Source organism: Alnus glutinosa, chromosome 10 (genome assembly GCF_958979055.1).
Source record: "Alnus glutinosa chromosome 10, dhAlnGlut1.1, whole genome shotgun sequence".
Taxonomy (NCBI): domain Eukaryota; kingdom Viridiplantae; phylum Streptophyta; class Magnoliopsida; order Fagales; family Betulaceae; genus Alnus; species Alnus glutinosa.
The window spans coordinates 20276262-20290069 of NC_084895.1; the positions used below are offsets into that span (position 1 = coordinate 20276262).

The following is a 13808-nucleotide window of genomic DNA, read 5'->3' on the forward strand; positions in this document are numbered from 1 at the left end:
CGAAACCCACATAAAATCTGTACCTAAGCAATCAAAACTTTGATGGGTCAAAATTGCTTCTCTCTCAAGTTGTCTAGAGAGAGAAGCTCCCCCCTCTCCTCTGAGTGAGAGTTTCTCAAGTTGTCTAGAGAGAGAAGCTCCCCCCTTTCCCTTCCCCTCCTTGTTTACTGTCACGACCTTCTATCCTTTCGACTAGGGTTGTACTCAAGTCAAGAATTAATTCTTCAAGATCGACTCAAGGAAATATACTTAGCCTTGAGTTTCAAATTGAGCTTTAGGAACATCGTCGAACTCAGCTCAATAAAAATAAACTAAGTTTGAGCTTGAGCTAGATTCTAGTTTGTTTTGTTTTTGTGGGGCAAATTAACATTGATTTTATGACATAAAATTGTTAAACCAAACATTAAAAATTACGAAGACAAGGTTTAAAGTCAAGACTTTATTATGATATTATGTTAAATCACCACTTATTTCAAAATTTTAAATTGAAAAAAAAAAAAAAAATTATATGAATTTAGACATTTAATTAATAGTCTAACACACAAATCAGAAAGAATGATATTAGGATATAGTGCTAATAAAGGATTACAAAGCTCAAATCCAATCCAAGCAACACTAAATCACATATGTTTCAAATCTTCATGACAAAAGGCTTAAGGAAGTTCTCGAAAGTGATAGCGAGGACAAAAAATCCAACAAAAGTTGCAGTGCCTCTCCAAAAATCTCGGAAATACACACTTGTCAATGTTGCCAGGAGACGATTCCATAAGTTATCACAGTGCTCATTGAGCTGTTGATGGAGATCGTGGTAATGGGATTCACCTTCAACAATCTGATGGCAAAGTGTGTTGATTAGTGTAGTCACTGCTTTGCTGCTACCACGCCTGTTGATAATCACATTTTTTTCAACTAGCAAACATACATCTTCTTTAGTGGTGATAAGATAATCCAATAATACAACATAATTGCAGATGTATTTATTGGATGGATAATGACACTGCTTCAGGGCCATGATGTTTCGGAAAAGAGCTTCTGTTTGGTCGTTTATCACAAGTTGTGGGACTTTCAAGATGCATTGCGCACTCTTAGAGCAACGAAGGGATTTCAAGCATGGTAAGCAAGAGAAGAGCCATGAGAGATTGAAGCACGGATAGCGCTCCAAGCACTTATCCTTAGCGAAATCTATGTCAAGTAAGGATATCTTTGAGAAATCTGGCTCAACTAATGCTTCAAATTCCAATCCCATCGCGTATAGCTTTGTGGCTGTATATCTAAGAGGTTTGGCAAGTTTGGAATCAAGTTTTGGGTTGGTAGGAGAGAAGAACATTCTCTGCAAATCAGTGAAATGTTTTACTTTCGTTTCCATGGTCATGCATATTCGGTGCTTATTGGAGAAGAAGAACTGACGGGCAACTCAAGAAATGGAGTAACTTCTTCTCCATTGAAGGCAAACCTATATAACTTTCGGAGAAACTTGAAGGGAAGCTGATTCTCCAGTAATATCAAGTCCTGCTTTATGTACGATTCTAGCCATGCGTTACTTAATATATAATCATTTTCTTTCCTTTCAAAATTCCTCAGGAAGAGCTCAATGATAAAGATAGCATCCAGTAGAATTATTTCCACAAACTTTTTTCTGTTGAGCTGTTCAAAGGTCTCTGAATAGTAATGACGGATTTTTTCTTCTTTTTTTTCAATGATGCTTGCAAGATCCTTCTGATTCTTCCCAGTCCGTTTATAGAATGCCTTAAAATATTTCAGTTTTTGCTTTTCCATGCCCTTCAATTCTTCTAGATCGTGATGAAATGGGCCGATTGAAACTAACTTAGGAGTGTAGGCTTCTTTATTTACTTGCCGAAGTTTGTTGGGAACCCTGTAGATGCAACACTCAGGCCTCATTGCAGGTTCATGGATTTGTGTCATGTCAATGACTAGCTCCTCGCATCTTGCTTCATTTACGGTGGGTTCACCGGCTGCAGACCACTCCATGTTTTCCATCCCAACTACATGACATAATCACAGCAAAAATGTATTACTTTTCACTCAAACACAGGATACCAAGTGATCTAAAAGTCATCAATTGGATATCTGAGTATGAACTTGAACATAAATTTGTAAATTTAGAAATTCAGTGTATGAATAATATCAACTATATTCATTAAATGAACCTGCAAATTCCTCTAGCAACAAATGCTTGTATTGCTCGAGAGCTCCAGAATTCCTCCTCTTCAATTCCCACCCTCTGGGTTTCTCTCGCTTAATTTCTTACTCATAATATGTGCATATATATTTGTTTCTGGAAAGAATAAGATACCCCCCACCACACAGCAATCGTCAAACACACGCACGCAGCTTTCTCAACTGGTCAAGAGATCTAGAGAGAGAGAATAATCAGACGTGATACCCCAAACACCATGTATATTGTATAGGCACAAATGGTTCTACCATACTATTCGACCATCGTTTTTGGAAAGATAAATAATCTTTTGAATTTTGATTGTTGCTTTCTGTCTTTTTGTTATGGTTGTTTTCTTTTTCTTTTTTTTGTAGTGCTTTGATTTTAACTGTTGAGATTCTAACAATTTTGCTTTCAAAAGTAATTCAGATAGCAAATGTCAGAACGCTTTTATGGCAAAGGTTTTCTCATATGTACTGTCTATTAAGACTGTTACAGATATTCAGCATCAGAGCATATCAATCCCGGATTCACAGCACAATACTTCCGCTCAGTATAATTCTCCAGCTCATGCAATCAACCACACAAGGAAAGCTCTCTCAAATAAATGCATGCACAACCTGGAATCATGCACAGAAGGAAATGGACAAAGCTGTCAAGCCTTAACGTCCACAATCTTCTCTACAAGGAAACAGACAAGACCACACAAGGCATATCAATAATATCACCCATGATTTGTGGAATTATTCCTGTAATTAGAATACTCATGTCATGTATATATATGTGCATCAACACAATGTAAATGATTAAGAAAATACAATACAAATTCAAACTATATTTTCTGTCGTTATATGGTATCAGAGCCTTTCTAAGGACTCAAGTCTTTTCTTTTTCGATCCTGCTAAGCCATGGCCACCGAAACTTCCCCTACCAACTCCACCAATGCCACCAATGCACCAACTCCACGCAACAACCTCAGCTTCTCCCCCGCTTCCCTCTTCAATAACCTTCATCACAGGGTAACAGCTCAACTTACCCGTGATAATTATCTCTCCTGGCAATGGCAAATGGTTACATACCTCAAAGGCCAAAATGCCTATGGTTTTGTTACTGGCACCATCCAACCACCCCCACAAACAATTCCAAACCCCAACCCATCAGCTGACTCCCCTGCCACCATTGCCAATCCAGACTTCCTCACTTGGCTTCAACAAGATCAAATGGTCCTCAGCACCATTGTGTCCACCATATCCGAAAACCTCATCTCCCAAATCATGGGCTATTCCACCTCCTCTGAAGTATGGAATGCACTTGAACGCCTATACTCCTCACACTCTCGAGCCAGAATTATGCAGGTTCATTTTCAACTAGCCACACTCAAAAAAGGAGGCTCCTCTGTGACAGACTATTTTCAGAAGTTCAAGTCTCTGGCAGACACTCTTGCTGCAGCAGGTCAACAACTCAACGATTTTGAGTTGATTTCATTTCTCCTTGCAGGCTTGGGATCTGAATTTGATCCCTTTGTCACCTCTGTGACCACCCGAGTGGACCCAATGTCCCTTGAAGAACTATATGCTCACCTCCTCACTCATGAAATGCGCTTGGAGCACAATTCCACGACTGCTGAAAATGTTTTTCCATCTGCTAATGTTGCAACTGCAAGACCATCATCTCCCAAGAACAAGGGATCCAACCGTGCCCACTCTCAATCCACTGGATCTACCCGTGGTGCACCATTTCACAAAGGCCACAATAATCCCAACCGTGCTCAACAGAGCCGTGGCCGTTTTGGTCGTCCTAGAGGATCTCATTCCTCTCCTTCATCCAGCAACCACTCTCCCCGCAAAATTTGCCAAGTCTGCAACAAAACAGGGCATACTGCCCTCCAATGCTATCACAGGTTTGACCATTCATTTCAATATGAGAATGCTCCTAACATGCAGGCCTTCAATACTTCAGCATGTCCTCCCACCAGTGATTATGACTGGTATCCAGACACTGGTGCCACAAACCATGTTACTGCAGATATAGCCAATCTCAACATGCAGGCGGATAACTACACAGGATCAGACCAACTCCATGTTGGCAATGGACAGGGACTCCCGATCAGCCACACTGGTACCACCAAATTAACTTACCATAATATCTCTTTTATCTTGAAAAATCTCCTTCATGTTCCACGGATCAAGAAAAATCTTCTGTCTGTTTCTCAGTTCACTCGTGATAACAACGTTTATTTTGAGTTTCACCCCTTCTTCTTTTGTATTAAGGATCGACTCACAGGAACTACCCTCCTTCGAGGCAGGACTAAGGACGGCCTCTACACGTTCCCCACAAGCCCACCTCCTCCTCGCTTAGCTTTCTTGGGTGAACGTGCTCCCTTGGACCGATGGCATTGCAGGCTCGGTCATCCATCACTCCGAATTGTTAGTCAAGTTGTTCGAGCTCACAACCTTGCTCTTTTTCAGAATAAAAATATGGCTATTTGCCCTGCATGTTGCATGGGCAAAAGCCATGCTCTACCTTTTCATTTGTCTCCTTCTTTGTCTAAGTTCCCTTTGGAACTCATCTTCACTGATGTATGGGGTCCATCCCCTTTCCCTTCAAATAATGGAAACCGATACTATGTGTCCTTTATTGATGATTTTAGCAAGTTTGTATGGTTATTTCCAATTGCTACCAAATCTGCTGTTACTTCCATATTTATCCAGTTCCAAAAGCATGTTGAAAATCTCTTTGATCGCAAAATCAAAGCTGTCCAATCTGACTGGGGAGGAGAATTCCGGGCCCTTAATCCCATTCTTTCTAGACAAGGCATCTCTCATCGACTCTCCTGTCCCCATACTCACCAACAGCAAGGATCCGTGGAACGTAAGCATCGCCACTTAGTTGAAACCGGCCTTTCCCTACTCGCAGCCGCATCCATGCCCCTTACTTACTGGGAAGAAGCTTTCCTAACCGCATCCTTTCTCATCAACAGACTACCATCTCCTGTCACTCGACACATCTCACCATTTCAACTCCTCTTCAATAAACCACCCGATTACAACTTCTTGAAAGTCTTCGGGTGTGCGTGCTGGCCACATCTCCGACCCTACAATAAACACAAACTTGATTTTCGATCTCACCTCTGTGTCTTTCTTGGCTATAGCTTCCAACACAAAGGGTACCGTTGCCTTCATCTCCCAACTGGCCGAATCTACATATCACGGAATGTTGTTTTCGACGAAACTCAGTTCCCCTTCAAGGTACCCCCTGTATCCCCAGCATCTCCCTCACATCAACCTCTTCCACTACCTTCTCTCCTGCCACTTACCACCTCACCGCACTTGACACACACAACCCCTCCCATGCATCCCTCCCATCACTCTTTTTCCCCACATGTACCCTGTTCCCCACTACCCGAATCCAACCAAAACTCCCACCCGTCACCTTCTCCTCCACCTCAGGAAGTTCCCTGTCCCATTGATCAACACGTGGCTCCTCCTGTGGCAGATGTCCCCAGCACGACCATAGTGCAACAGCCAACAGGCACTCACTCCATGCAGACACGATCCAAAACAAATATTCACAAGCCACGTCAATTTACAGATGGCACAGTTCCATATCCACCAAAAGCTCTACTTACAGAAATGGATACACCAGATGATGAACCCACTTCCTTCACAGCTGCAAACAAGTTACCAGAATGGAGAACCGCCATGACTACTGAAATCAATGCCCTCCTCCAAAATGGGACATGGACACTTGTTCCTCGACAACCCCACATGAACCTTGTCGGTTGCAAATGGATATACAAACTGAAGCGAAAATCCGATGGCTCCATCGAACGTTACAAAGCCCGGCTTGTCGCCAAGGGGTTTCAACAGCAACCGGGGATCGATTATGGTGACACTTTCAGTCCAGTAGTCAAACCTACCACAATTCGGACTGTCCTCTCCATTGCAGTTTCAGCCAATTGGTCCATAAAACAATTAGATGTAACAAATGCATTTTTACATGGTTTTTTGCAGGAATCTGTCTACATGATGCAGCCTCCTGGGTTCATTCACCCTTCCTTCCCGGACCATGTCTGTCATCTCCGGAAGTCACTGTATGGCCTAAAACAGGCCCCCAGGGCCTGGTTCTCCCGCCTCAGCAATCGACTCATTGAGTTGGGCTTTCATGGTTCAAAAGCTGATACATCACTCTTCATCCATGGCAACGGTGCATCCACAATTTTCATCCTAATTTATGTGGATGACATCTTGGTAACCAGCCCTTCTGTCACTCTAATTGAGGGCCTCATTTCCAAGCTGCAATGTGATTTTCCAATCAAAGACCTTGGCTCCATCAACTATTTCCTGGGTGTTGAAGTCCTGCACGACCCCCGCGGCATCTTCCTATCTCAACGAAAATACATCCTGGATTTACTCAAGAAATCCAACATGCTATCTGCTAAGCCAGTGACTTCCCCAATGTCTTCTTCTAAGTCATTATCTCGGTTTGATGGTGAAGCATTCCATGATCCCTCCCTCTACCGCAGCATTGTCGGCTCCTTACAATATCTATCACTTACACGGCCAGATGTGTCCTTTGCAGTAAACAAAGTGTGCCAATTCCTTCAACGTCCAACCATACCACATTGGACAGCTGTTAAACGCATACTGCGCTACCTCAAGCAAACTCTCTTCTATGGCTTACTCCTCAGACGCAACTCCCCTGCTCACCTCCATGCATACTCTGACGCCGATTGGGCAGGATGCCCTGACGACAGGCGCTCAACTGGAGGTTTCTGCATCTTCCTAGGCTCCAATCTCATCTCATGGGGCTCCCGCAAACAGGCCACAGTTTCAAGGTCTAGCACAGAGGCCGAATACAGATCACTTGCAAACACTACTGCTGAACTACAATGGCTCCAATCCCTTCTTCGAGAACTTGGTGTATTCCTTCCCAAATCACCCACCCTTTGGTGTGACAACCTTGGAGCCACCTATCTCACGGCTAATCCCATGTTCCACGCTCGGACCAAACACATCGAAATCGATTTCCATTTTGTACGTGACAAGGTGGCGTCTAAAGCTTTGGAGGTCCGGTTCATCTCTACAAAAGATCAAAAGGCCGACATTTTTACTAAACCACTCATATCCACCCGCTTTACTAATCTACGTGACAATCTCAGCATCATTGAACTTCCGCTTCAATTGAGGGGGCCTATTAAGACTGTTACAGATATTCAGCATCAGAGCATATCAATCCCGGATTCACAGCACAATACTTCCGCTCAGTATAATTCTCCAGCTCATGCAATCAACCACACAAGGAAAGCTCTCTCAAATAAATGCATGCACAACCTGGAATCATGCACAGAAGGAAATGGACAAAGCTGTCAAGCCTTAACGTCCACAATCTTCTCTACAAGGAAACAGACAAGACCACACAAGGCATATCAATAATATCACCCATGATTTGTGGAATTATTCCTGTAATTAGAATACTCATGTCATGTATATATATGTGCATCAACACAATGTAAATGATTAAGAAAATACAATACAAATTCAAACTATATTTTCTGTCGTTATACTGTCCGAATGGCTACTAAAAGAGCACGAATAATGTTAGGGATTATCTTTTGATCATTCCAAAATATGGCTTTTAAAATTACTATTGGATTTGAGACAAATCCCTATTAAATTTTGAATTTATTATGACTTCAAAAATCATATCAACTTTGAGAAGATTAAAATGCAGTACCAAAATTACTCAAAAGAGCACTCATAACAATTTTCCTTACATTTTCTTTAAATTTATGATACACTCCACAATAGCTTCTCTTAATTTTCCTTATACTATAAATATTATATTTCACATTTTTCAATTTTTTTTTTTACTCATTTCATTTCTTCTCTTTTAACTGTTTTACATTTTCCTCCTTCTATGGCAGGAAGGAGCATCCTCTGAATTTTTGGAAGTTTTTTCTACATTTAAAGAATTGAATGGAGTTTAAAGAGTCTCCTGCTAGTACTTTGAAAAGAGAAATGTTTTGTTTCTATTTTCTGCCAATCTTTTGTCCATTTTCATCAAAGAAATGGATAAATTTATTATTGAACATGTGAGACCACATGGAACGAGCATAAATTCGACCCAATTCAAACTAAGTTCATGAATCAAATTCCTATGAACTTTATTCTATTAGTCGTTTAACCTGAGCCAATGAAAGCTTGTCTTCTTGAGCACTTTTTCGGTTGTTGTCCATTCGTCTGAAATCGAGTATAAAGTACCCCATTTAGCCCGACTCATTAGAGAAATCTACATCCACCAGTAACAAGAACTGTGTGTTCAGCAGTAATAAAAAATGTGCATTAATTCAATAGTAATAATATTTATGTGATCCATAGTAGCAGTAGCTGCATACTGTTCGTCCATATGGGAAACTATTATAAAAGTGTTATCAGCATCACATTTGATGCAAAATTACTGAGGATAAATTAGGGGCTTAATCATGGGGGGATCATGGGGTATCTTGACGGAGAAGGGGATATGATGCTCTCATGGTCCACTCAAGCTCTCAAAAAAATATAATTTTATATGGGTTGGCTAGCTTGACCCTTGCAAAAATTTAAAAACAAAATTTACCTGGAACAATAGAAATTACATGGATCTTTTAAGCTCAAATCCAAGCTATCCCCTCCCCCAACCCCCCCCCCCCCCCCCTCCCCCCCCCCAAAAAAAAAAAAGTGATTTTGTCTAAAAATATGATATAAAAAAGGTCTTTGATAATAAAATTCTTGCAATAAAAAAAGTTTATGAAAATTTTGAAGTGGACTTGGGATTCGTGCAAGTACATGAAAAGAATTAAGTTATTTTTTTTACTACCTACGTGGGTTTTTTAAATATCTTTTTGCACTACCTACATGGTTTAAAGACTCTATTTTTTGTCCTTTATACTTGATTACGTATTATAAATGATACTTCGTTTATTGCTAAAGATAAAAAATGTACTTCCGTTTAAAAATTGACGGAAGTCCACACCAATATACTTAAAAAAATTGATAATGTCCTATACCTAATTAAAAATAAAATAGTCATAAAATAATTAAAAACTAAAAAAATTAAAAAATTAATTTCAGAAAAACAGAAAAAAGAGAAAGGAGGCCGGCTAAGCTACCCCATGGATAGTTTGGGGGTCGCTAAAGAGCAAAATGTTTTTTTTTTTTTTCTCTCTCTCTTTAGGGCCTTGTGGGGGTGGTTCGGCCTCTCCATGGCCATGGCTCAGCCACCCCTACGCCAAATGGGGGTGGTCAGGCTCTTGGGAGTGGTTTCACCCACCCTCATTTTGCCGAACCACCCTCAAACTGGTCATCGGGGTGGCTCGAGCCAACCCTTTTTTTTTTCAATTTTTTTTTTTTTCAAGTTTTTATTATTTTTGAGTTTTTAATTTTTTTGTTAGGCATATGACACATGTTGATTTTTTAAAGATGTTGACGTAGGCTTTCTTTAATTTTTTGACAGAAATTGGAATGAAGTTCCTTTTTTCATCTTTAGCTATAAACGAAATATCATTTGTGATACGACATGAAGCATAGGGAACCAAGGTATTTAACCTTTTTTTTTTTTTTTTTTTCATATGCATAAATTGGAAGATCATTGTTATTTTGCAGGCTCTGAAATTGAATTTATGAGAATGATTTTGGCTTGTTCTGGCTGTCTTTCTTTGAATGTCATTATGAAAACAAATCTAATTTTAGAGATAAAACTGTTATCATGCATGTGTAAAAACACACCGATGCTTACTCTTTTCTATTTCTTTGCTTGGAGAAACTAGCAGACTATGTTGTCTCTTATTAAGAACTGTCTTTGCTTCTCTCTGACTAGATGAAGTATCCTGTGATCTCTTTGTCCTTGATGAACAATCATATATGAGTGAAATATTTCCTGTGTGCTTTCTCTTTTTCTTCCAGAAAAAAAAAAGAAAAAGAAAAAAGAGAAAGGAAGATCAGTCATATATGTTAAAGCCACTTTGAATGCAGTTTTGTATGCTGGCTGTCGGTGTTAGATACATATCTCAATTTTCATGGTATAAGTTTAATGAAATATTATTCCGAAATGTATATTAGTGCTCATATATTTACCAACAACGAAACCCACATAAAATCTGTACCTAAGCAATCAAAACTTTGATGGGTCAAAATTGCTTCTCTCTCAAGTTGTCTAGAGAGAGAAGCTCCCCCCTCTCCTCTGAGTGAGAGTTTCTCTACTCCCCAAATAGGAGCCTCTTTTCTCTCCCTCGTGAGTGCTCCGGAGGAGGAGGGCCTTGCCATGCCTATTTTGGAGCCTAGATCCACTACTTTCTGTCATCCTCCTCCACCCACATGCCATACCTTGGTCTCCACCGGCTTTCTCTCCACCCACTCCACCATCCCAAATCCTTGTATGGCGCTCACATGCCGCCTCCAACACTTGTTGCCCCGCGCGCAACCGCTGCTATAGTAGATCGATGGGCCTCTTGTATATTTGGTCGCAAATCTTCTTTCTCGCTTACCCCCTTTTTGGCTCTTGAAGGCCCAAAGAAGCGTTGTCCCGTGCACATCAAATTAACATTGATTTCGTGGCATAAAATTGCTAAAACAAACACTCTAAGAATTACGGAGATAATGTTTAAAGTCAAGACCTTTAGTCTCATATCATGTTAAATTACCATTTATTTCAAAAACTTAAGTTTAATAAATAAATAAATAAATTATATGAATGTAGTCATTTAAATAATAGTCTAACAGACAAGACAAAAAGAGAATGATATTAGGATATAGTGCTAATAACATAGCATGGAATTCTAATTGGTGAGAAACATGCAAATGAAAATATTTGGTAAAACCAATTAAGACTAGAGCATATCACAAGCTAAAAAGGGTTACAAAGTTCAGATGCAATACAAGAAACACTAAATCACATGACAAAAGGCCTCAGGAAGTTCCAGAAAGCGATAGCGACGAGAAAGAGTCCAACAAGAGTTCCAGTGCCTCTCCAAAAATCACGGAAATACACACTTGTCAAGGTTGCCAGGAGACGGTTCCATGAGTTAACACAGTGGTCATTGAGCCGTTGATGGAGATCGTGGTAACGGGATTCACCTTCAACAATCTGATGGCAAAGTGTATTGATCAGTGTAGTCACTGCTTTGCTGCTTCCACGCCTGTTGATAATCACCTTTTTTTCAACTAGCAAACGCACATCTTCTTTAGTGGTGATAAGATAATCCAATAACACAACATAATTGCAGATGTATGTGTTGGATGGATAATGACATTGCTCCAGGGCCATGAGGTTTCGGAAAAGAGCTTCTGTTTGGTCGTTTATCACAATTCGTGGGACTTTCAAGATACATTGCGCACTCTCAGAGCAACGAAGGGATTTCAAGCATGGTAAGCAAGAGAAGATCCATGAGAGATTGAAGCATGGATAGCGCTCCAAGCGCTTATCCTTAGCGAAATCTATGTCAAGTAAGGAACTCTTACTAAAATCGGTATCGACTCCTTTGAATCCCAATCCTGCCTCGTGAAGCTTTGTGGCTGTATATCTTAGATGATCTTTACGGTTTTCCAAAGTAGGTTTTGGGTTCGTAGGATAGTAAAACGTTCTGTGCAAATCAGTAAAATGTTTTACTTTCTCGTCAATGGGTATTCGGTGCTTACCCAAGAAGAAGAACTGGCAAGCAAGCTCAAGAAAGGGAGTAACTTCTTCTCCATTGAGGGCAGACTTATACAACTTTTTGATAAACTTAAACGGCAGTTGATTCTCCAGTAATATCAAGTCTTGCTTTATGTGCGATTCCAGCCATGCGTTACTTAATATATAATCATGTTTTTTCCGTTCAAAATTCCTCAGGAAGAGCTCAATGATAAAGATAGCATCCAATAGAATTATTTCCACAAACTTTTTTCTGTCGAGCTGTTCAAAGGTCTCTGAATAGTAATGGCGAATTTCTTCTTCTTTTTCTTCAATGATGCTTGCAAGATCCTTCTGGCTCTTCCTAGTCCGCAAACAGAATTCCCTAAAATATATATGTTTATGCTTTTTCATGCTCCTCAATTCTTCTAGATCATGATGAAATGGGCCAATTGAAACTAACTTAGGAGTGTAGGCTTCTTCCTTTACCTTACGAATTTTGTTGGGAACCCTGTAGATGCAGCACTCAGGCCACCGTGCAGGTTCTTCAATTAGTGGAATGTCAATGATTGACTCCTTGCATTTTGCTTCGTTTCCGTTGGATTCACTAGCTGCAGAGCCGGCCATGTTTTCCATCCTAACTATACCATAATCACAATAAAAATTTGTTATGAAAATAAAATTCTACGCAGAACAAAAATTAATATTAGAATATATAATATGGTAGGATATTTTTCTTATGTCAGAATATATGTTATGATTTGATACTTTTGAGAGAATTGATTGTAATCGATGGTAATCAAATCAAATACTTATTTCTATTTCCTCCTCTATGATTGTAATAATGTCTATTTAAGTGTGTTGAAATTATGAAAATATATGCAGAAAATTAATTTAAAACTTTTTGTTTGAAAATATTTAGCTTCCCTTTAACGAACGAACTGAAAATGTTTATATTCTCACAAAACCTAATAAATTATCCTATTACGTGTTTGTGAAATCATTCACGTAACAAATTGTATTACTTTTTCAAGCTTTCACACAAACACATGATAACAACATATATGTGATCCAATTTTTCATTTCTTTGTTTAAAGTCATCAATTGGATCTGAATATAAACTAAAACATAAGTACGAATGAAATCAACCATATCATTAAAGGAACCTGCAAATTTCTCTAGCAAGAGATGCTTGTATTGCTTGAGAGCTCCAGAAATCCTCCCCTTTAATTCCCACGCACACTCTGGGTTTCTCTCGCTTAATTTCTTAATTTCTTCAATTAACAAAAGGTATATTTATAGTTGGTGTGGTCACTGTGAAGTCTCACACAAAGCACATCATGCTTTTGCATTATGGTCCAAAATGTCCCTTTTCAATTTGTTGCACGTGGAGCTTAGTAGAAATGTCAGTAGGGTTATAAATTAAGCTTAAATCAATTTCTGTTTGACAAAGTTTTTATTTTTTATATTTTTTTTTCTCTTGTTAAAACAAAAATATTAATAAATAGAGCCTAAACTCATTTTATTTTGAATTTTTATTTTAAATCCCGACCTTTCATTTGAGATGGATACTATCTATAAAATGATGAGGATCGTATTTCATAACATATAGACTGAGAGCAACGATCAATAGATTATCATTTATCTTTCAAAAAATGATTGTCGTATGGTATGGGAATCGTGTTGGATTGTGCCTATATTTGGCAAATAGGTCGCCAGTCCATGTAAAACAATGGACAAAATTTAGTGAAAAACTCAAAACAATTCACTTTAACAAATTCTTTATAATTTCTCTATTTTGACTTTTGTCAGAATTTCACTCCAAATTTGGTTCATAAATTTCATAAGTTATTGAATATTTAATCATTTTTCTCTCATTTCACTTCACTTTTCCTCTCTCCTCATTTGTTAGGAGTGATTGCTTAAAATCAATAAAAAAAAAATTAATATTTAGTTGAAATAGAGAAATATTTAAAGAGTTTTG

General features: G+C 39.1%; 2 protein-coding genes and 1 non-coding gene across 4 annotated transcripts; 1 reads left to right on the top strand and 2 right to left on the bottom strand.

Annotated features, from left to right (window-relative positions):
- Window positions 1-631: 631 nt before the first annotated feature.
- LOC133879166 (UPF0481 protein At3g47200-like) lies at window positions 632-3189 on the bottom strand. Its single transcript, XM_062317703.1, has 3 exons — window positions 3053-3189; window positions 1408-1945; window positions 632-1330 (listed from the first exon to the last, which is right to left on the bottom strand). The coding sequence occupies exons 1-3, from the start codon at window positions 3187-3189 to the stop codon at window positions 632-634; spliced, it is 1374 nt and encodes a 457-aa protein (XP_062173687.1).
- A 444-nt stretch (window positions 3190-3633) lies between these two features.
- On the top strand, window positions 3634-3772 carry LOC133880789 (small nucleolar RNA Z247). Its single transcript, XR_009902407.1, has one exon. It is a non-coding gene; the product is annotated as a small nucleolar RNA Z247 (small nucleolar RNA).
- Window positions 3773-11020: 7248 nt separating this feature from the next.
- LOC133880613 (UPF0481 protein At3g47200-like) lies at window positions 11021-13074 on the bottom strand. 2 transcript variants are annotated; one of them, XM_062319598.1, is made up of 2 exons: window positions 12991-13074; window positions 11021-12461 (listed from the first exon to the last, which is right to left on the bottom strand). In XM_062319598.1, exon 2 carries the CDS (start codon window positions 12458-12460, stop codon window positions 11105-11107), a length of 1356 nt encoding a protein of 451 aa, XP_062175582.1. In that variant the 5' UTR covers window position 12461; window positions 12991-13074; the 3' UTR covers window positions 11021-11104. The 2 variants fall into 2 exon arrangements, with proteins under 2 accessions (XP_062175582.1, XP_062175581.1); XM_062319597.1 differs by having other exon boundaries at window positions 11021-12465; window positions 12991-13073.
- Between the last annotated feature and the right edge of the window lie 734 nt (window positions 13075-13808).

Coding starts and splice junctions, on each gene's coding strand:
- LOC133879166 (XM_062317703.1), bottom strand. CDS start 3,189: ATGAAGGTTATTGAAGAGGGAAGCGGGGGAGAAGCTGAGGTTGTTGCG. Junction 1,946..3,052: donor TCGAAAAAGAAAAGACTTGA/GTCCTTAGAAAG, acceptor AAATGAAGCAAG/ATGCGAGGAGCTAGTCATTG. Junction 1,331..1,407: donor CTCCATTTCTTGAGTTGCCC/GTCAGTTCTTCT, acceptor ACTGATTTGCAG/AGAATGTTCTTCTCTCCTAC.
- LOC133880613 (XM_062319598.1), bottom strand. CDS start 12,460: ATGGAAAACATGGCCGGCTCTGCAGCTAGTGAATCCAACGGAAACGAA.